Source organism: Colossoma macropomum, unplaced genomic scaffold (assembly GCF_904425465.1).
Source record: "Colossoma macropomum unplaced genomic scaffold, Colossoma_macropomum, whole genome shotgun sequence".
In the NCBI taxonomy this organism is placed as follows: domain Eukaryota; kingdom Metazoa; phylum Chordata; class Actinopteri; order Characiformes; family Serrasalmidae; genus Colossoma; species Colossoma macropomum.
The window spans coordinates 25,978,378-25,999,407 of record NW_023494805.1 but is presented as its reverse complement, the minus strand read 5'-3'; the positions used below and the strand labels follow the sequence as shown (position 1 = coordinate 25,999,407).

General features: G+C 38.6%; 1 protein-coding gene across 3 annotated transcripts in view; it reads left to right on the top strand.

The window, feature by feature from the left end:
- The window catches only part of col4a6 (collagen, type IV, alpha 6), a 117,385-nt gene that overhangs the window by 75,612 nt on the left and 20,743 nt on the right, over positions 1 to 21,030 (top strand). For 2 of the 3 annotated variants that reach the window (XM_036596571.1, XM_036596573.1), the window contains exons 5-25: positions 2,942 to 3,076; positions 3,266 to 3,310; positions 4,187 to 4,303; positions 4,435 to 4,494; positions 5,133 to 5,195; positions 5,323 to 5,358; positions 6,267 to 6,308; positions 11,082 to 11,174; positions 12,534 to 12,587; positions 13,132 to 13,194; positions 13,368 to 13,412; positions 13,501 to 13,554; positions 13,779 to 13,845; positions 14,558 to 14,662; positions 14,867 to 15,016; positions 16,059 to 16,157; positions 16,269 to 16,426; positions 16,787 to 16,966; positions 17,676 to 17,859; positions 20,567 to 20,638; positions 20,728 to 20,835. In XM_036596571.1, the coding sequence (XP_036452464.1) occupies positions 2,942 to 3,076; positions 3,266 to 3,310; positions 4,187 to 4,303; positions 4,435 to 4,494; positions 5,133 to 5,195; positions 5,323 to 5,358; positions 6,267 to 6,308; positions 11,082 to 11,174; positions 12,534 to 12,587; positions 13,132 to 13,194; positions 13,368 to 13,412; positions 13,501 to 13,554; positions 13,779 to 13,845; positions 14,558 to 14,662; positions 14,867 to 15,016; positions 16,059 to 16,157; positions 16,269 to 16,426; positions 16,787 to 16,966; positions 17,676 to 17,859; positions 20,567 to 20,638; positions 20,728 to 20,835 (1,930 nt within the window). Of the gene's footprint in view, positions 1 to 2,941; positions 3,077 to 3,265; positions 3,311 to 4,186; positions 4,304 to 4,434; positions 4,495 to 5,132; positions 5,196 to 5,322; positions 5,359 to 6,266; positions 6,309 to 9,187; positions 9,275 to 11,081; positions 11,175 to 12,533; positions 12,588 to 13,131; positions 13,195 to 13,367; positions 13,413 to 13,500; positions 13,555 to 13,778; positions 13,846 to 14,557; positions 14,663 to 14,866; positions 15,017 to 16,058; positions 16,158 to 16,268; positions 16,427 to 16,786; positions 16,967 to 17,675; positions 17,860 to 20,566; positions 20,639 to 20,727; positions 20,836 to 21,030 lie in introns of all 3 variants that reach the window. The other variant, XM_036596572.1, reaches the window with a different exon arrangement.

The window sequence follows — 21,030 nt, the reverse complement described above, 5'->3', positions numbered from 1 at the left end:
CTTGTAAATTACATGTTCGCAAACTGCAGAAAAACAAACTTAATGTTACATATCATGTATTGTGCAAATGTATTACCTCATGTTTTGGCTTTGATTATTCACTATCCCCACATTCTCCCTGCTCTGATTCACACCAAACTCACCTTGTCTGCTAACGATCAAGCATTCATTAAGCTGTACAAGACTATGGCCTGTATTGTGTCCATAACTACTTTGATTACATCTATAACAACAGTATATTTGTTTTGTATTGTTATGCAAATCATGGACTACCTCTTTTTTTTTTGGAAATAATATTAATTTCATGCTCTAAGTTTAATGCAATGAACCCAGCAAGACTACTGAAGGAGAGCGCACATGTTGTGCACTGGAGCTCATTTTCAAAGTCAGAGTCAGGTTGCAGGGTGGTAATTGTGAGTAATGGATGGTCTGGCGGGATTGCTGTGACCGGGGCTTCCTCTCCCCTCCTGGCCTGTGTGTCTGGAAGCTCAGCTCGGCCCTCGCTGGAACCAGGTGGCCCTTCAAATTACACCTAATTCTGTCTCTCCCTGCCAGCCATTAATTGTAGGGTGTGAATCTCTTTTAGTCTGTGAGTTTAGTCTGTGCGTGTATGAGAGAGAGGGAGACAGAGAGGGAGAGTTTGTGTGGAATGCACTCACTCCCCTTTGACAGGCAGACATGAGTGAAGCCTGACAACAGGCCGTCCTGAGTGACCCCACCTCCCTTCCACCCTGCACTCGCACACTCTCTCTGCCTTAGTGTGGACAAGCATCTGTCAGTCTCCACTGCAGCTCAGAGAGAAACTCCTAACAGCAATAAATCACCTCTCACTTTTATTGCTGCATGTCAAACATGCTTTTAGCAGGAGATGCTGTGTGGGAAAATGATATTGTTACCTAATGTCCCCACCGTGTGGTAGGGCATAAGATTCACAAGTGGTTTCTCATTAGCAGGTCTTAAAACCACAATCAGGAGTTTGCAAAGTTTTTTTTTGCTTGCATCAGGTGAGTGTAGTATATCATTGCTGGCATCAAAACCTCGTGTATTTATTTATTTATTTTACACTGCTTGAATATACTAGCCGCCCTTTGCATTTTGTGAATAGACCAACAGAAATAGAAAGTGTTACATTAATGTACATTCGGTTATAAGACCATTTTTTTATTCTCCTGTGAAGGAAGCATTTTGAAGATATGAGGTTTTGACTGTGATGATATGATATCCATATATCATTAATTCTTAAAGACAAAATTCTTGTGATTGAAAATATTAGCAGATTGTACTCAGACAAACTACACAGATCTGTTTTTTACATCATTAAAGGTGAATTCCCCATTTTTCAAAATGTTGGTTTAAGTTAATCCTTGAGATGTAATTGAAGTTTTTTCCGAATGATTTGATGAGAAATGGATCATTGTAGAGAAATGAACCAGCTTGAATATCTTTACAGTGGTGGTGATAGGAACCAGATTTTGCCATGTCTGCAAGGCAAATAACAATAAATAATAAAGTTGATCATGGTAAAATACTGGTTGATTAAAAAAAGTACACACAGTTCTCATTTGGTAACTGTTTTCTCTTACACCACACCTCTCCACCAGGAATAACCTTTAAAAATATGTTTTTGACCAAAACTTTGTCTCAAAAATAAAACAATGAAAACAATAGTTTTCAGTGATGTAGCTTTTGGAGGCATTAAACTCTTCAGACGTCCTGTTCCTACCACCACCGCAGTTCTGTTTCTTTAGAATGGAGCATTTCACTCTGAATGACTTTGTTTGTATCTTAACAATTTTTTTATGCAGACATTTTAAAAAATTATCTGAATACCTGTTTAATTGCATTCAGAGCACACGCTCCCAAAATGCGATGAGTCCACATATGGACCCTTAGAGTTCAAGAGAAAATGTTATATTCATGCCAGCAGGTATGGAAATGTGGTGAAACATGGCAGGGCAAGTCACTTCTGTAGTAGTTGAAACAGCTTTTGAGCTCCAGTGATCCACTAATATATGAAATAAGATGTGAAAACATTACTCAGTTAGACTTTTAAAGTGTCATTCTGGAACTTTAGAACAAATCATAAATCAGTTACACACACATCACCATTTGAATCAGACAAAGAATAACTGCCAATTAGACAGACAGAGCTACAGTATGTAAAACAGGAGCCACTCTTTTATCTTTGGGGCCATCATAATGGCGTAATAAGCGGACAGTGCTTTTTGTCTGGAGGACACCTCAATCCAGGTGCTCTGCTGTGACCTCCACACCACACTCGTGACCTCCAGCATTCCTTTTACTACCAGCTATCACAGACATTTAGTGCTACAAGTGCAGACAAAAGCACAATATAGGGTCATTATTTTGTTAATGGAGTGTGTGTGAGTGTGTAGGTGTAGGTGTGTATGAAGGTGAAAAAACAATCAGGGCTTATTTAATTTTAAAGCATCATTGGAAATCAACATGTTTATTTCAGCTTTTCCTTTTCTGATCCTATTTCTGTTTTTATTCCAATTATTCCCTTTATAATTTCTTGGTTATCCATTTATATTCATATATATTAGAATTCTAACTCCAAATAAATGCTTTTCTCTGGTTCATTTCAAACCTGTGAGAAACACCAAGTTTAATTAGCCCAATGTTGCCCCACATGGTAACTTGCACTCCAAAGTATAGATCTACCTTACAGTTAAGTACAATAGACTGTACATTTGTCTCTGGCTCACCCTTTTGGATTCTGCCAGGATATCCCCAGAAGTGATGCAGGATTGACTCCCAGTTAGTATTATAGTGTAGTGTTTAACATCAGTACCGCTGTCTAAACATCTAGATATGAGCTTGAGCTTGCCACATATATTCAAACAAAAAATACCGGAATGCACATTCAGTAGCAAGCTTTTTATCTGTTTTGACCCGCTTTGCTTTCTCTTCCTGTCAGGGTCGCCCCGGACCCTTGGGGCCGGTGGGGCCCAGTGGGCCTGAGGGCCTTGGTGGTGCTCCAGGGCCTGTGGGGCCTAAAGGAGAAAGTGGTCATGTCGGTCGGTCAGGGCCCTCTGGACCAAAAGGGGACAAGGTGAGATCATCTGTATATGTAATACACAGTTGCTGTCTCACTAGTTTAGGAGAGATTTGCCTTGTTTATATACATCCTTTCATGCTGCACCTTTGAGTCTTGTTTATGCAGAATGTAATTAGAGGCAGTTCATCTGAAACATTTCTGTAAGGCTGTTCCTCAGTACCTGATTTTACATTTTTTGGACAGGGTCCGATGGGTGTTCCTGGCTTTCCGGGTACCGATGGTGTTCCAGTGAGTAAACACACTGTTCTCAAAATGCAGACCCAGGATCTTACACCAGTTAACTAAGATGGTTAAAGGAATACTCCAGCGTAGAGATGGCATATCAGTATGGCCTGACATCAGTAGGAAATGCTGGGTTGAAAATCATAAGATATCTGATTTAATCCTAGAACATATTTTGCCTGACAAAGCATTCACTCACATTGTATGAAGTTGTTAGCTGTGTATTTCTTTTTTTATGGTAATAAAGGGTTTAAGTACTTTGATCAATGAGGCCTACTTTTAGAAAATCATCTTAAGTGAAGTGCTTCAAATAAAGAGCAGCTCATTTTTTTTGTAGTTTTTTAAAGAAAAATATTAGCCCAGTATGGGCCAATACTCAAGATTTTAATATCAGTATCGGTATCAGTATCGTAAAAAAGGAAAAGTGGTTTCCCTGATCTCAGTTAAAGAACAGAGCATATTTTAACTGAAAACAGTCCATTGGCTTATTTGTTGAAGGGTGTTTTGACTTAACAGGTTTTCTATTGCTTTCTATGTACAGGAAATTATAATCGACCATATGTTACTAATGTGACAGAATGCTGGAGTATTCCTTTAGGTACCATCCGTAACCTCTTAGCTTTAATTTCCAGGCAAGCATTTGCAGTGAATTGAAATTTGCACTGCTATTTGCTATAGTAAAAATATGAGTCTTTTACCTCTTGCAAATTACGTAGTCACAGAAGTAAAACTAGGCATTGTGTACTTCAGCGAGTGGACGCCTTATTTAATTGTGTACTGTGCTTGGAATCAGTCAGTCTCTGCCACAGTGATGGTCAGTCCTAAAAAACACCTGGGATGGCAGTAGTCCAGTCCAGGCATCATGGTTTAATGTTTCCACAGGGTCACCCTGGCCAGGAAGGGCCAAGAGGACTTCCAGGAGCTGATGGTTGCAATGGAACACGGGGTGATCCCAGCTTTCCAGGCTTCCCAGGCCTACCTGGCAGATCTGGAACTCCAGTGAGTATGCAGAATGGGCTTGCTATGGTCATTCACTGTTCAGGACTAGTTCTTTTCACCAACAACTCCTCTTTTTTTAATATCACGTAACAGCCTTGACAGTTCTTTGTCTGTCTGTCTGTTTGTTTTAGGGGTTGCCCGGCATTAAAGGACAAAAAGGAGAACCAGTGTATATTCCTACAGACATCACGGTAACACGCCATTCGCGATGTGCACTTCTTTTCTTACTGCTGTTTGTACAATAAAGAAGTTTAGGTTCATACCATCTAAAAGCTGTTGTGCACACTATAATTGCTATTGCTCCAAAACAAATTATAGTTTGTTAGATAGCTAGTAAAATTAGTAAAGACAAATGAATACTGGTGGTCCTGGAATAAGGCCGTCACAGTTACTAAAAAATACTCAGTACAATTTACAATCTCAGTAAATTGGCCATGGTCTGTTGGCATTTGGCATTATGATAAGGCTTATTTTGAATTCTTCTGCTGAGTCTGATGGACAACGCATTTATGTGCAATTTTTGTTTTTATATTATATATCACTTTCTTGTTTTGTCTTTTTCAAATGTTAGATAACTTGATTAATCGTTGACAGAATTGATAGGTTTTTCGTTTACTAAAATATTAATAAAAAATATTAATTCATTTACTAAAATAATAAATTGATAGAGACAGCCCTAATCTGAAATACTATAAATCTACCAGAGGTCAACAGGTAATCCAAAAGAATGCAGTACCTTTAAGGACCTTAAATCTAAATTTTATCTCATTGTGCTGGGATGTACTGGAGTTTACACACTAAACTCCATCCAACTTGGTTTGTACTTTAGGGTCCTCCTGGCTCACCTGGTCCAATTGGTCCAGTTGGTCCCACTGGTCCCATCGGTTACCCTGTATGTACCCTATTCTTATTTTGCTGTGAGAACACAGCCAAAGCAACCATACCGGATACTGAGATAATTGCCTATTATATCTGCTAATACATGTGTTCTCTCTGTCTGTCTCTCTCTAATACTTTAGGGCCCTCCTGGTCCACCTGGTCCTCCTGGGCCAACAGTAAGTTGTAACAGTGCATTTACCTCAGTATTTGAGTTTTTCTTTGAGAAGATGATGACAGCTACACTACATAAGAAATTAATCCACACTTCTTTGCCCTACAATTACTCAATGGGTGCAGCCTAAGCTAAGCTAAAACAATTTGCTTGTGCTAATGACTTTTCAAAGTCAGGGCCATAGTCTTCTGGATGTTTGGAGAGTGTATTGTTTGGACTGTATCATTACAGAGCTTTTCTTAATAGCCTCTCAGAATGTAGAGAGTGTAATTTAACAGGTGTGTTAGGGATGTTGTGAGAAACAGGTCACATATTTGAGCTCTATAGCTGTTAGAATTAAGAATATACAACATAACATGCTTGACATACACATATAACATAATAACAGAACATGACTTACAGAAAAAGAATGAAACAGTGATACAAGGGAAAAACAGACCTACCTGCAATTTCCAACAATGATACTTTAATTCCAATTGAACTGAAAATATTACTCCTTAATATTAAACATAATGTTACATTGTAAACATAAAATTCTTCTACAAATCATAAAACATCAGTGTGATGAAGTCCAGCTTATTGCTTAGTTATGATGCTTAGCTTCCTGGGTTTTTTTCCTTACATTACAATTGCCCTGGTTTTCCAGAAGAGGGCGCCAAATAATTCAATGCACAGGACTAGTGATTTACTTTTTTATTGAACTCCTCCTGGATTTTAGAACATTTATTCATCATGCTGTAGTTTCAGTCAAATTCATTAACTGACTCTTCAGTAAAACACTGCCTTCTAGTCACAATAGATTGTTTTAGCTCAGACCTTGTAAGCAAATGTAAGCAAAGGGAATCCAACCATAGTTATTGCACAAAATGATCACTCATAGTTGGGTCTCCAACCTATCTGCTTATTTTTTAGGGAAACCCTGGTCAGGGTTACCAAGGAGAGACAGGAGAGAAGGTAACTGTTTTTAGTCAACAACGCCAACAAACATCTCTGTTCTCATCTATTTTGGCAGATTTACCATTTGACTTTCTTTTGGATTTTATATACTAACTGTCTATTTCTTCATGAGCTGATGTGTGTGAAAATCGTGAACTGTATAGTGTTGTGTTCATGCATGAGTGTGTATGTGCCTGCTCAGTGTATTGGCATGGGATGGCATTGCATGTGATGAAAAGGATTTGATTGATACCTTCTTTGAGCACATATACCATCTGCCTTTGAACAATCAATTTTTCAGAGACTACAGTGTGTCAGCTTTTCAGTTTAATCATGAAAAAAAAGTCTTCAGTGAGACAGCTTCTTGATGTGATAAATTAACAAAACAAAGATCAAATACCCAAGAATAAGATTTATACTAGGCTAATCAGACTTATCAATAGTAAATTTTAGTGATTTATGTTACAATTTAGTCCTATACTAGGCTTAATCCATGTTCATGAAACCGGATGAATGTGTCCATTGGGTATTTGATCAGGGTTTCAACCAGATAGTGGTATTGTGGCGAATGGTGAATGAAGGCAAATGTTACCAGTTTGCATGACATCATGCTAGCTGACCACTAACTGTCTAGCTTTCATTCAGTGTTAGGCACATTAGCACCTTTGGTTCAATCTGTTTAAGCTAGGGCAGCATCAGGGCTGCTCTGATTAAATCTCATGCATGCTAGAATGACACTTTCCTTCTCTTAACAGTCTCCACCATACATGAATCACCCCTCCTCCCTTGTTTTCAAGCAATCTGCTTCATGACTGCTACTTTTAACAAGTTTAAAAGAGTCTGAGTAACACTTTCTATGAATGCCATGCACATCTGAAGTTAGCATGATAAAAAATTAGCATATATAAACCTTCAATGCCTTAGATTAATTGGTATTCATGGGCAGTATTACTAACATTTCTTACAGTCATACATGCAGAATATAATACCTGCAGTGCTATCGGGTTTTAATTCTATTTAAGTGCAGCACATACAGTATTTGGAATCAGTTTTGGTCAAGCAAGCACAGTAGCACTGCAGATGACAAATTATCATTTTTCCTTCTGTTCCATGGCAGTTCAGAGATTCTGTAAAAAAGAAAAAAAAATAATTGACAAATGGAATCATTGAGCTGCCATATGGGTTGAAGTTTCAGTTGGCCTGTGCCTAAGGTTGCCAGCTCAGACATAAGAGTACAACATCAGTAACCCATTGACTGAGATTTTTTGTGCGTTTGACTTGTTACTGTGTTGCATTTTTATGATCAGCCACCTTACTGTGCTGGGTCTGGATTCACTCGCTCCTACTTCCTGTGTGGCTTCATTTCCTTTGATCTATCGGAAGAGACACTCTTTGGTCGTGGGGCAGCATGGGAATTGTAGTTTTTGGGGTTAGGATTTTTCCCCAATAAGAATGAACACTAACAATCATAAGAAAAGAAAAACAATTGTGCATGCTTTTGTCTCTCAAATCAAGAGTTTTAATGAACAAAGTGTGTCGAATAGGCTTATTTTATTCAAATCTATGAAACTGTGACTTAATACGTTTTTGGAGTAACTGGATTGAAATATTAATGAGTGAAATTTCCAACCTTTTTTTAAGTGGTTTAGTAAACATGTCATATGAAGAGTATACATTGAAAACTGAGCCCACTATTTCTATCTTCTGTCTTTTCTTTCTGAATGACTACGTTTCTTTCCCTTCACTCCTCCCTCCCAGAATCTTAATGTCAACTGCTGATCACATTCCTCTCTCTTTCAAAGTTCTGCCCCTTTGCCTCTTTCTTTGCATACATTTTTGCATCTTTTTCCCTCTAACACTGCTTCTTTCTTTCCTTCCTTTTTTCAGCCTGACAGTAAATTGATCTTTTAAACTGCTTTGGTGTATTTTACAACACTCATCAGATTCTCTTAGGAGTAGGTTTGCCCCAAATAAAAAATTTCTTTTCCAAACTATCGTTAAAAGCATATATTAAGTCTTTGATGCACTGCACATAGTTAAGAAGCTACGCTCATCACAAGTTCAAAATCGTACAGTTCCTAAATGAACAGGACGCATTCAGTGAAATTAATGAAAGATTTCAAAAATATTGCAGTTTCCAAATGAGTTTGCCACTGAACTAAGTTCTGTAAGCTGTAAAATGAGTTTTTATTTGTTTTCTTGAATTTGTCTCATTTTCTAAAATTAACGTCAAAATCATCACATACTTTCTATTTTTTTTACTTATGTCAAAGTATAAAAAACAGCTTGTCTGTGTTCATTTAAATATAAGTTCTAAGTAAATAAGCCACAAAATAGGCCACTTGGCACAAAATTATGGTAGACTGTCGGTAATTAGTGCCTCTTTCAGTAAAACTGTCCCAGTATGTCAACGATTTCTCATAATGAAATTATTGTAAATAATACTGAAAATATATAAATTATGCAATCAATGTATAGAACGTTTTACTTGTTGTAAGTAATTTTATCTAGTAACAGTCTTATCCAAGTTGATTTAGTAAAAGAATGAGTTCATTTCAAAAACAAATTACTTTCAAATTGTCTAGAAATTAATTGGTCTTATAATATTCTTACAGCAGTCTCATCATGACAAAACATGTCTATTAGATGTGCTGAGACATTTCAGATTTTTCACTTGGTCAGATATCACTTATAGCAGTGCTCTATTCCCTCTCTCCTCTTTTTCTGTTCTTCTTTCTCTCTCTACCTCTTTCTCTCTTTCTCCCTCTCTCTCTCTCTCTCTCTCTCTCTCTCTCTCTCTCTCTCTCTCTCACACACACTCTCTCTCTCTCTCCATGCTCTTTCTGTCCCGCACTCTCGGGCTCTAATGTGTACTCTGTGTGTCTTGTGGATCTCAGGGGGATGCAGGTCCACCAGGACTCAGGGGCGCTCCGGCCGCTATGTTAGGCTCACCAGCTATAAGCACTATCAACAAAGGAGATAAGGTAACACACAGGGGAGCAGTGATACCAGCCCAGGGAGGGGCTCTGTCAGGGCGAGAGTGAGGCATGCTGGGAGAGGACAGGGCTGGAGAAGCCACTAAATCCTGTATGAGCCTCACAATAAACTTTCTCGAACTTAGAACCTTCTGCTGTGTAGGCCAAGCCATCAGACACTTACCTACTGATCACCAATTGCCTCTAGATTACCAAGAGCTAATACTGTTGAACCCCTTAAACTCTAGGCTTCATATTCAGTCATGAATCTTAAAGGTGCATTAATCAAGATTCAAAATAATCAACATCTACTGGTTAAATAGGTGAACAACAACAACACTAGGACAGTTACTCTTTGGATCTGCTTCCCATTTCCACTCATCATCACGAAACACCTCTGTAGAATCAACTGTGCCCATCAGAGTTCATTTAGAGTTTGCCAGCATTGCCAAGGATTGCTGTGGCTTTACTTTCTAGTGATGAGGTAGGTTGTTTATTAAGAGTATGGCCTTACTTCTATTTAGATATAGTATGGCACTAAGCTAACATTGCTTGAGAAGAGATCATAATGCACGATGTAGCATGCATCTCAGTAGTGCACATTGACTGCAGTCCCTCTCATAGCTAAAACAACAATTTCTGCTCTCCTCCCTGGTGGAGTATTGGTTTGTTGTACTTGGCAAATTATGCTCACAGAGAATTACATTTCACTTGTTCAGGGGGACCTTTTGTCTCCACAAAATTATAATTAAAACTATACTGTTACTTATTATATACTTGTAGTAGCTGTATTTGGCCAGAGCAGCATCAAAGTTTCTTTTTCTTTTGTCCAGGGGATTATGATTGTCTTAGTACACATGGTCTTGCCCACAAGGAAAATTAACTGCTTGATTAACAGCTTGCTTTTTTTGTAGTTAGCATCATTACCTGTACAAGAGTTTGTAAATGCAGAGTTAGCTGAACAGATGGAGATGGGGCGGAGTAGTGTGACACTACAGAGTGTCTTATAAAATGACTAACAGAAGGTCACAGACAAGCCCTGCACTACACCCTGCAGTTTTCCAAACAGTGTTTCTCAGCCACATAATACACTAGCGTTGATACCATTGTTAAAGCAGTTATTTTTGTCATGTTCTACATATTTTCAGGGTATTTGTACTAGTAGAAAAGAAAAAAAAAACGCCTAATGCACCTTTAGGGCTTATGATCCAGTATCCACTGTACATTTACCTATTCATGCTCCACCTACAAATGTGTTCTTCATAGCAGTTGTGGCTAGGTTGGATAGCTTTTACAGAACATTAACTGGAAACTCGCTGAGTTGTGTACTTAGTTGTGTGCAATTGTTTCTGGTTAGATGGAATGGTATTTTTTCAATATTCAGTAAAGCTTGCCCAACATCGCAACAATTGCTACAAAAGTACCCATTTGTAGGCATAACATGGATAGGTTAGACCTGTTGTTAGAAGAGTGAGGAATAGATATCTGGACCTGCTGATGGGAGTGTAGACTTTAAGGGGTTAAGAGGTTTAAGTTTAGAGAATGGTCTAGGTGTTGGGGTAGCATTATCCAAATATCCTGAGTTGATCAGTCAATCAGTAAAGTCTCTGCCACTCTCCCTCAAAGCCCGCTATCACCCTGACCTCCCCACCACCCCAAACAGGGGTCACAGCTTTTGAAACTCAATCTTACACCTACAACCCCCCCAAACTCTCACCGCAACCACCTGCCCCGTCGCCTCCGCCTCCGTCCCCACCATCCTGTCTCGTGTAAAAAAAAAAAAAAAAACTCTCTCTTCCTTGGTTGCCACATCCAGGGAGACGTGGGGCCGCCCGGCGATCCAGGCCGGCCACTAGTCAATGGAATTGTGGAGTTAGTTGGATTTCCAAAAGGAGACAAAGGAGCTCAGGTTTGTGGGATGATACTGCTCAGAGAGATCAAGAAGGACGTGTTCTGAATAAGGAAGCCCTGTCTACCAACAGTCCTTTTATTTCTACAGTCACTTCCATCACCCGTCACACTGAAGCCCAACACTGTCCCACTTTCACCTCATTTCATATCCGCTGCCCATCCACACTAATTAGTTACACTCTTAAGGCCTGTTGTGCCTTTTTTGTGTAGTTAAAGCAGTGGATATATTGAACCACGACAACTCAAGGAATCATATATAGCAGGCATGTCAAACTGGGGACCTTCCAGGCCAAATTGCTGCGGGGATTAGCATTTACGCTCATGTAACGCTATGAATTCAGTTCATGAAGGCCTTGGTAATTAGCTGATAAGCTGAATTAGGTGTGTTTAATGAGGCAGTGTGCTGAAGTCTGCAGTATTTTGGCCTGCGAGCACTGGAGCCTGACACATGTGACTTATAGGTTTATGTTATTATTATTCTTTATACAGCCATATTCAGTGGGTGCTCCTGGATGTATTATGTTTTGTTTATATTCTAGCTAAAAAACTACTATTGCACAATTTAATGCACACTTACTGTTTATTTGCTGAATTTAATGTATTGGAAAAAATAACACATAAAATGTGTCCTGTACAAAAGTTGTGGCACATTTTATGTTTTACATTTAATTTTTTTCCAATACTCAGCAAATTTATAGAAAATGTGCACAGCATTTGTAGAAAAAATGCTATAGATTTGTTCTCTTTAAAGAATGTTAGCTTATTTTTATTTAGAAAATCAACAAAACATAACCTTTTTAAATGACTAATATTATTTTTATTATATTCCTTATTGCATGTATTATTGTTCTTGTTGTTTTTATTATTGTTTTTGTTGTTATTGTGTTCATCTCCATGATGGAGAATCTGTTGTATATAGTTATTTAAAGAGCCTTTTAAAATGGCTCCATGTAGTACAAAAAATGATTCCATTATGGTTGCAAGTCATTGGATCTTTTTCCAAATTATATTCAGCCCTAACAGGACTTGTTCCTATGGTTTTTCCCAAACATTTTTTAAAAATATTTCAGATGTTTCAGTTTTAGATATTATATGATTATTATATGATCATATTGTAGGATATTCTCAGAAAAGAATGGCGTTAGTTAATTCTGTATTAGTTATTTAAAAATACTGTATCACAAATGTATGTACATTTCATCTGTGTTGTATGTTTTATAAATAGTGGATCAGGATATTTTCCTGCAATTTTGATACGGCTCTGGCAACTGGACTGTCTTAATATATATTTATACCATCTGATGCCTGTCCCCTCTGTCTCTCTGTACCTCTTTTTCTCTCTCTTGCTAACTTTCAGGGTGACATTGGCTATGCTGGAGAACCAGGACTCCCAGGACGACCCGGACCACCAGTATGTGACCTTTTCTTGGGCTCTTTTTTTGTTACGTCATGGTGCTATATTATTAACTTTAAAATAACACCAGTCAGCACTGAGTGCCTTCACCTTAAATATGTCTAAAATTGTTTGTATAAATAATTAATATCAATATTGATTATATAGGACTGGGCAGTTTATGATGTGAATGAGGTTGGGAAAATATTATGCCATGGTCATAAATGTGTTGCACTGCTGATTACACCTAACGAGTAGGTAAAACAGCTTCACATGCTGCATTGGAACAGCAGTATGTGGCTGAAAGATCTAAGAACCTTCAGCGTCTTTGTAAGGAGGCTCAGTTTACGTGGATCATGGGAAAGAGTGTTTGGTGTAAATGACAGCATTCCACAATGGGCTGAAAATGACTTGCTTATAAAACTCCAACAGATAGGGATTAAGCCTAGTCCCAGACTACACAGTATAATAAATGGAGATTCTCCATCGAAAGGCTTAATCCCTTACCTATATCATTTGTAAGGAAAACTTGTAATCACTGTGGACTTTTCTCCACTTCCAGGGCCCTTTTGGTTTCACTGGGGAATATGGTGAGAAAGGAATTCCCGGCTTACCAGGCTTACGAGTAAGTGCTCTTGTAGTAGCTTTCAAAACGAAAAAAGGGTTCCAGGGTGATTGTTTAGTTAATGTTGTCCCATGGAGCCACAATCGGTTAATGTCTGAAAGTCCTGAGAATTGTTTTTTTGGTAATGCAAAAGAGCTAGTTTTCTGACTTCGTTGTTTTATTTCATTTTGCAGGGTCCTCCTGGTCTGAATGGACCACGTGGAGAAGATGGTACAAATGTAAGGCACAAAAATTACTTCAATTTCAGCTATGCCAACTACTTCTACTTCACCACCAAAACAATGCCCGTTGCTATTTTTACTATAGGGATATCCTGGAGACTATGGCTTACCTGGACAAGATGGCTTTCCAGGCCCTAAAGTGAGTATGAACCTTGACACAGTACAGGAGTGTAGAAATATGTATGATTGCAAGCATATATATCATCCAGTGCTGCATGAACGTTCACAGTGTTGACTTACTATCTGCAGTGTAGAATGAACATCTGCAGTCTTCATTTAAAATGAGATGCACACAAGTGAATGTGTAGGAGCATATAAGAGTTCATTCAACACCAGGGATTTTGCTGTGGATCTTTTTTTTAGGGTTACAGAGGAGACATAGGTCCACCAGGGCCAACTGCCTATACTGGTGAAGGAGGATTTCTGAAAGGTAGTTGCTGGACCATTTTATGCATGTATATATGTATTAATGGGGAATTCCAGTGTTCTTTTTACAAAATTGAATATAGTTCAGTCATTGAGAAGTAAACAATGATTTGATGTGAAATGGTGCATTATAGAGAAGCTTACTGGCTCAGATTGTCTTTACAATGGTAGTGACGCCAAACAAGGGTTGCAATATTTACACCGCAAATATAGCCATTTTATTTGCTATCCAAAATGAGCAGTGAACCTGTATGTGCCTTTTAACTTTTTATGTATTGGTGATGATGGTAAAATAGTGGTAAAGCTTAAAAAAATCTACCTTTTTGCCTTACAACACGCTGCTTGTACCACTCTGCCATTAATGGATAAAAAAGGTTTTAGCCCAAAGTTGTGTCACAGAACTATTGTAAGACAACATCTCAGGGACCCACTAATGTTTTTATAACAACTGAATGTAATCATTTTCTGTGAGGTAGCTTTTAGAGGCATTAAACACTTAAGACTGATTGCTGTCACAACTGTTAGGAACATCTCTGACTTGGTAAATTTCTATGGAATGGCACATTTCATATCAAACCACTCTTAATGACTTGTTTATATTATATTGTAATGGAAAAATTTTAAAGAAAAAAGGTGGAATCCTCGTTTCTCAGTTTCCTCGCACTCATTTAAGTAGATGCACATTTGAAAAAGACTTCTCTTCTGATTTCTGAAAGGTCCTAGAGGTGATCCTGGGTTTGATGGCTATGCTGGTGAGGTTGGAGATGTAGGTCCAGAAGGGCTTCCCGGAGAACCTGGTGCTCCTGGATCTTCTATCTCAGGTACCAGTGATATTCCACAGTGATGTGTCTCTGCTTCAGTATTTATGTTCATAAATGAAAATACAGTAAATCAGGACACCAGGGATTAAAAGTCAGTAACGTAGAAGCAGTTGCACACAGTAGCTGTTAACACATTGATTAGTGGTAATAAGTATTTTTTCTCTTTCCTCCTTTGCTCACTGTAAACTTCTTTTGTCCATTCAGGCTCTCCAGGACTGCCTGGGCTGCCTGGTCCTCCTGGGTCTAGGGGAGAGAAAGGAAACCCTGGTCGCACAACCTATGGTCCTGAAGGGCAGCCTGGAAGTCAAGGTTTACCTGGACCTCCAGGCCGCCCTGGACCTCCAGGTCGCCCTGGTAAACCATCTCAGATTTTTTGTGGAGACTTGGTTTTTCCTCCAGTAATAAAATAATTTGAATAGTTTGTAACTGCACATCCTTATAATGTGTACTGTTATTTGTTCATATTGTATGGTTTAACATGTACTGCAGCATGATAGTTTTTTTCCTTGTTTTTAAAATGTCAGTGCTTCTGCAGGATCTTTGAAGGATTGAGCTGTGCTTCAGGGTTAATAAGAGGTTGTGTAGATGTGATCAGCCTGCAAAATTTAAATGAAATCTAACTGATTCAGTTTATCAAAACACTGTGTATCTAAATCAGTTTACAGTTAGAAGACCAGGACCATGATTGATGACCACAAAGTGTACAGATTGACCAGTCTAAGAATTTTAGGCGTCAGGTTTTAAAACCGTAATTGGATGACCCATTGACTGTTCTTCTTTTCTGTCGGTGAAGCTTGGTGGGTTGGCCCATGCCTGGTGGTGACAATGGGGTCTAAGGGTCAAATAATAAAAGGTAGTCCATAATTAGTGGGTATATTGCAAAACTATGTTGCAATAAACACACCTGAAACAGTCAATATATAGACGATCTCATAATCAAGAAATTGAGCTTATAGCCTAACATTCAAATCATGCTTCAATAAGTGTGTACCTCATGCGTGAAATCAGAAATGAAGAGGACACTTGTTACAAAGCATGTTGTATTTTTCTGTCTCTTTCACCAAAAGCTTTTAATGGGGCTCATTTTAAGCGCTGACAGATTTCCATCTCTAAATTAATGGAAAGAGTTGCTTTCATTCACTGTGAAAAACATTTCTGGCAGAAAAGGTGCTTTGTTTGTTCTGCATTTGACTATGTTCATGCTAACTAACCGTACCTAAAATATAACAAACATTTGAAGTATTGTGTGGCTACACAATCAATGCTTTCTCTGTTAATTTCATACGCATCTTTAATTTCTGAAGGAACACTTTTTATTGTTTGAGACTTGGAAACACTCAGAATAATTCTGAATCATGAATAAACTGATGTCTTTTTGCTTCCCTAAACTTGTCAGCACCCTTTGGACCATTTGAGACATCCAGCTTACCTGGTCCACCAGGTCCAAAAGGTGTCAGAGGACCCCCAGGAGAAAGAGGTTACAAAGGGTTTAAAGGTGAGGAACACCTCAGCACCACTTTAGATAGTCACACGTGTTGGTGTAGAAACTGGATGTACATCTGGGCATTGGTTAAATTAAAGCACAGTTTGTAATATTGTTTTGCAGGAGAACTTGGAGACTGTAATTGCTTGGGTGGAGGAACCTCTGGTCCACAAGGTCCACCAGGGTTTAAGGGGTTCCCTGGTCTCTCAGGAGTAAGTGGACAGAAAGGAGAAATCGGTGACCAAGGATTTCCAGGACTTCGTGGACTACAGGGCCCAAGTGTAAGTGACATCAACCAAGAATTCTCTGTTGATTGTGCTACAAAAGAAGGTCATAATAGAGTGCTCTATAGTACACTTTTAAAAGAGGTGTCAGAAAGGGTACTTTCTTTAGTACGGAGAGAATCCCAAGAAGATGCACTTTCGGTTCTCTAAAGACTCTTTCAATGGGTGGTTCTTTAAAGAATGATTTTTGTTAATGAAATGTGTGTTTAAGGAACATTTTAATGAATATTTAATAAAGCTCCATGTAAAGGTTTTTTTATCAGTTAAATCCAAGCCAAGAACGATGTTGTAACTTTTATTATTAGGGTTGTTAGGGCCAAATTTACATCATGTCTGTTAACATCTGTCTTATTTCAGGGTCGTCCTGGAGAGCGAGGCTTTGCTGGGCGTAAAGGAGAGAAGGGGAACTCTTACTTTGCTGGAAGTCAAGGACAGAAGGGTGATAGGGGTGAGCCAGGGCCTCTTGGTCCCAAAGGTGATATTGGCAAACCTGGAAGAGATGGAGTCTCTGGTTCCCCTGGACTACCAGGACCACCGGTGAGGAGATAGGATGATAGTCACCCAACTGCCCAAATAGCTCCATAACAATCATGTTCTAACTGTTATCTCCAGGAGCTCACTTTGATGTCTACTTAAACATCCAACCTATCTTTTCCTTAATCTTGTTCAAATTCATAAAGCTTATTTGCCATTGAAATTCACAACCCGCTACAACATGAAAGGACCTAAATCTATGTCATATATACACAACATCATAATCAAATAAGCAAATAATGCTTCACAAAGTGTATATCTTGTGTGAAATCAGAAATAGGGAAAATACTCTCTTTCACAGTAAACTTTTAAAGAAGTTAATTTTTAAGCACAGGATTCCGTCTCTCAGTTGGTAGAGTGTTTCATTCAGCCTGAAAGATGTTTTTTTTTTTGCTGAAAGTGTGCATTGGCTAATGATAACTATAACAATTTTTTTAACATATAAGCATTATTTTTTGTCATTTTTTTATTTTTCACATAATTTGAAAACAATGGCTGCCCCTTCGTTTCAAAAGTTCATGATCAATTGACCAACAGAAATGTCCCAAATTGCTTGGAATAAAATCTTTTCCATTCATTTCCATTAAAGATTGAGAACAATTTTTCCTTCTCCTGTAAAGTTACCATTTTATAGATAGAAGGTTTTTGTCTGTCATAATAAACACCAAGAAATGTTGCTAAACTGCTGTGTTATTGATCTCTTTGCCTGTAGGGAGATGCTGGTTTTGGGGTGCCTGGAGACAGAGGCTTCCCTGGGTTTCCTGGCAGGAAGGGCCTTCCTGGTCCAGTTGGCGAGGCTGGCATTGGCTATCCAGGCACTGCTGGTGTTCAAGGTTTGTCAGGGGACCCTGGCATCAATGGACTTCCAGGAGAACCTGGACTTCCAGGGGCACCAGGTAAGTTCTTGATAAATTAGGTGAATGCCGTTAGCTACGTAGAGTTAACATAAAAAAAACACATCATTGTATGTTTGTCAGTGTGGATGTGGATACATTACTGTATGCTATATGTATACATGTGATCAATTTATATGTATACATGTATAAATGTGCACATGTATGTCCATGTGTGCATACAAAGTCCTTGTACTTTTTCAAGAAAAAGCTGCTGTACGTCCACAAGCTAACAATTACATGGAAACTGTTTTTATCTTACATACATAATTTCTCTGATCAGATAATAAGAATGCTTTTTTATGAAATTTGGTTAAATAATTCAGTTTTTGTCTACATTATAGTTGCAATGTTTCCAGCTTGTTAACCAACTGAAATTGGTGTGCAGCAAACTTTGCCCTTTTGCTACATGTCGTTTTATCTCACGCAAGTAAAATCCCTAAACATATTACTGTAGGAGTTGACAAGCACAATATTCTCACCACCAACAGAGCAAAATGGGGGAAGGGAAGCGCAGATCATTTAAAAGAATTAACTGACATGCTCTGCTAACTTTATCTTTAAAGAAGCGATTTTTTCTCAGTTCTTTTTCCTTTCAAACAAAAAATGCATTTCTAAGTCTGAAAGAAATTCTTAATTCACACAACCAAGGATGTGACAGTATCAAGACAGTGATTTGGATTGCAACAACTTAAAATTTAATATTTTCACATTGTTTCAAAATTCAGTTCTAGCTCATTTTGACCAACCAGTGCAGCAGTTCATATGAAATTGGTCAGCACAAAAATTAGCAGGAACATTTGCTTTTTGTTTGTTTACATAAATGTCAGTGTATATGTGTTTGTATACGCCTGTGTCCGTATTCCTTTGTCTGCGTGCTGATTTCTTGTTGTTCATTTTGCCTGTGCTAACATTTATACGTATTCTGCTTGATGGTTAATCCATTCACTGAGAAATTGAGAGCTTTTGTAAATTGGCCCTATAAAGAAAAAACACAATTCTGAATGAACAAATCCTATCAACTAAAATTCCACTCACACTCTCCATATCTGTCTGTAATGGATTGGCTGGATGGTTTAACCACTCAGAAATGTATCCTCTTATTCTTGCTTTTGCTATGCTTTAAAGGAACGTGCCTGATTTACTTGGATGAGCTGTTTTAATTCTCTGCTAATGATATAATCAATTTCACACTTTCTGCTTTAAATCATGTGATGATGCTGCCCGAATGAATTGATTGATGGACTGATTGACTGACTGCTTCTCTTGCAATCTCTCTTGCCCTTGCATGTTGTCTGACTAGGTGACAGCTGTGGGCAGGCAGGGCTTAATGAAGCCTCTTTCGGAGAGGGAGGTGAGAAGCCCAGAGCTGTAGCAAATAGAAAGTTTTCAGGGTGCTGATTGGATCAGACACATCAAGCCTGGCCACACCTACTTACAAATCACACAGTTTTCTTTTTACCCCAAGTGTAATTGATCAGCAAAGACATGTTTAGTGTCTGAAGTTTGCTTCTTTAGTTTTGCATGCTTAAAATTGTAAGGCCACTAGATGTGCAGTTTTTCTCAATGTGACTCAAATTCAGTTTAGGTTCGAAGGTTCTCACATTTATTAGCAGTGCATCTCAGTTGGGTGAACAATACAGTTTAAGCTCTATTTCCTCACTCTCACGACCTCATACGTCCAGTGCAATGCTAAACACGTAAACTTGAGGGATCAAACATGTCTGGCTTTTAACTGCATTTGGGGTAATCAGAAAATTGCATAAATTTGATTTTTTGAACAAACCATCGATTTAAGACACTGTGTCTGTCCCAGTCAGCTCTTGCCTATTATTGAGGGTTCAGTGGAAGCCTAAGTGTGCTTGTTGGTTACTCTGGAGTGAGCTGGAGCCACAGCAAGTGGGCAGGAAATGCTGTCATTAGGGAAAAGAAAGGAAATAAAAACAGGGTATGTCACAGCATGAGTGGTCTGCTCTGCTTCATCAAGTCCGTCTGACACTAGGTGTTGTGGTCATATTCTTGCCAGCTGATTCAGTACACTCGCTCTGCCCTCGCTCCTTTTGTGTCTTCAGCTTACGCCAGTTCATACGACATGCGCACCCACTTACAGTGCATCAGCTCTCATTGGCCAGTCAGCTAACTGAGCGTGCCGCATGTGATCAGCCCTGCAGAGGAGGGGGGATAAACCCTGACTACAGGCATATTAATATTCCATTTCTTTCTGTTAGTTGAAAGGAAATGACTGTGAATGTGAAGTATTTTAGCCTAATCACAACCATTTAAAAGATCCTATTTGTGTTTTTTGTTTATTTTCTTAGAACTGCTGTATAGGATTCTGTTTAGCATTTTAGTAATGCTGGTCCACAAAAGTGTGAAGTTCTTCCTCTTTTTCTCTATTGGTTAATGCTGGCATTTTTTTCAGCATAATAATGATGAGCATAATCTTTGATGATACTAAATTGCATTAAACCATAACTATTCCTAATACAATTTCATTTCATCATCAGTTAACTCTAGCATGTTTTAACCTCAAATGGAAAAAAAGTTTTCCAGATCTGGTAAAATTACCATTTATTTCTTACAGTAATTCAGTGCACTACAGACTCACATGTCATGTATGAAGTTTAACCTTAGTACAGTCAGTTTTGAGGTTGGTGTCACCTGTTTGAGCATATCTGAATGTAGTGAATGATGACATGGATCTCCACAGGACAGACAATGCCCTGCGTAATTCCAGGAGAAACTGGAAAGCCGGGAATTCCTGGACTGCCAGGAGTGCCAGGTAATGTTTCGTAGCCAGATTTGCATTTAAAGAAAAATAAGATGCGTTTGTTATGCCCAGCTTCAATAAAATGTGCATGTATGTGTTAGGCCTAAAGGGTCAGCCTGGTCCTCCAGGATTAAGTGGACGGCCTGGTCTTGATGGCGTAAAGGGTGAGAGAGGAAGTCCAGGCTTTGGAGGTCAACCAGGTCCACAAGGTATGGTCACAGTTGACACTAATGCCTGAAAAAGCTGCTGTACAACATCTCTCCAGGGCAAACACTGACACACAAGTACTTTTACATTAACTGTAAAAGAAAATGTGTTTCAATTCAATATTTTTAACAAAAGGCCTCCTTGAACAAATCATATCTGTATCAGAAGGTAATTGCTTATAAAATATATTGAAATTG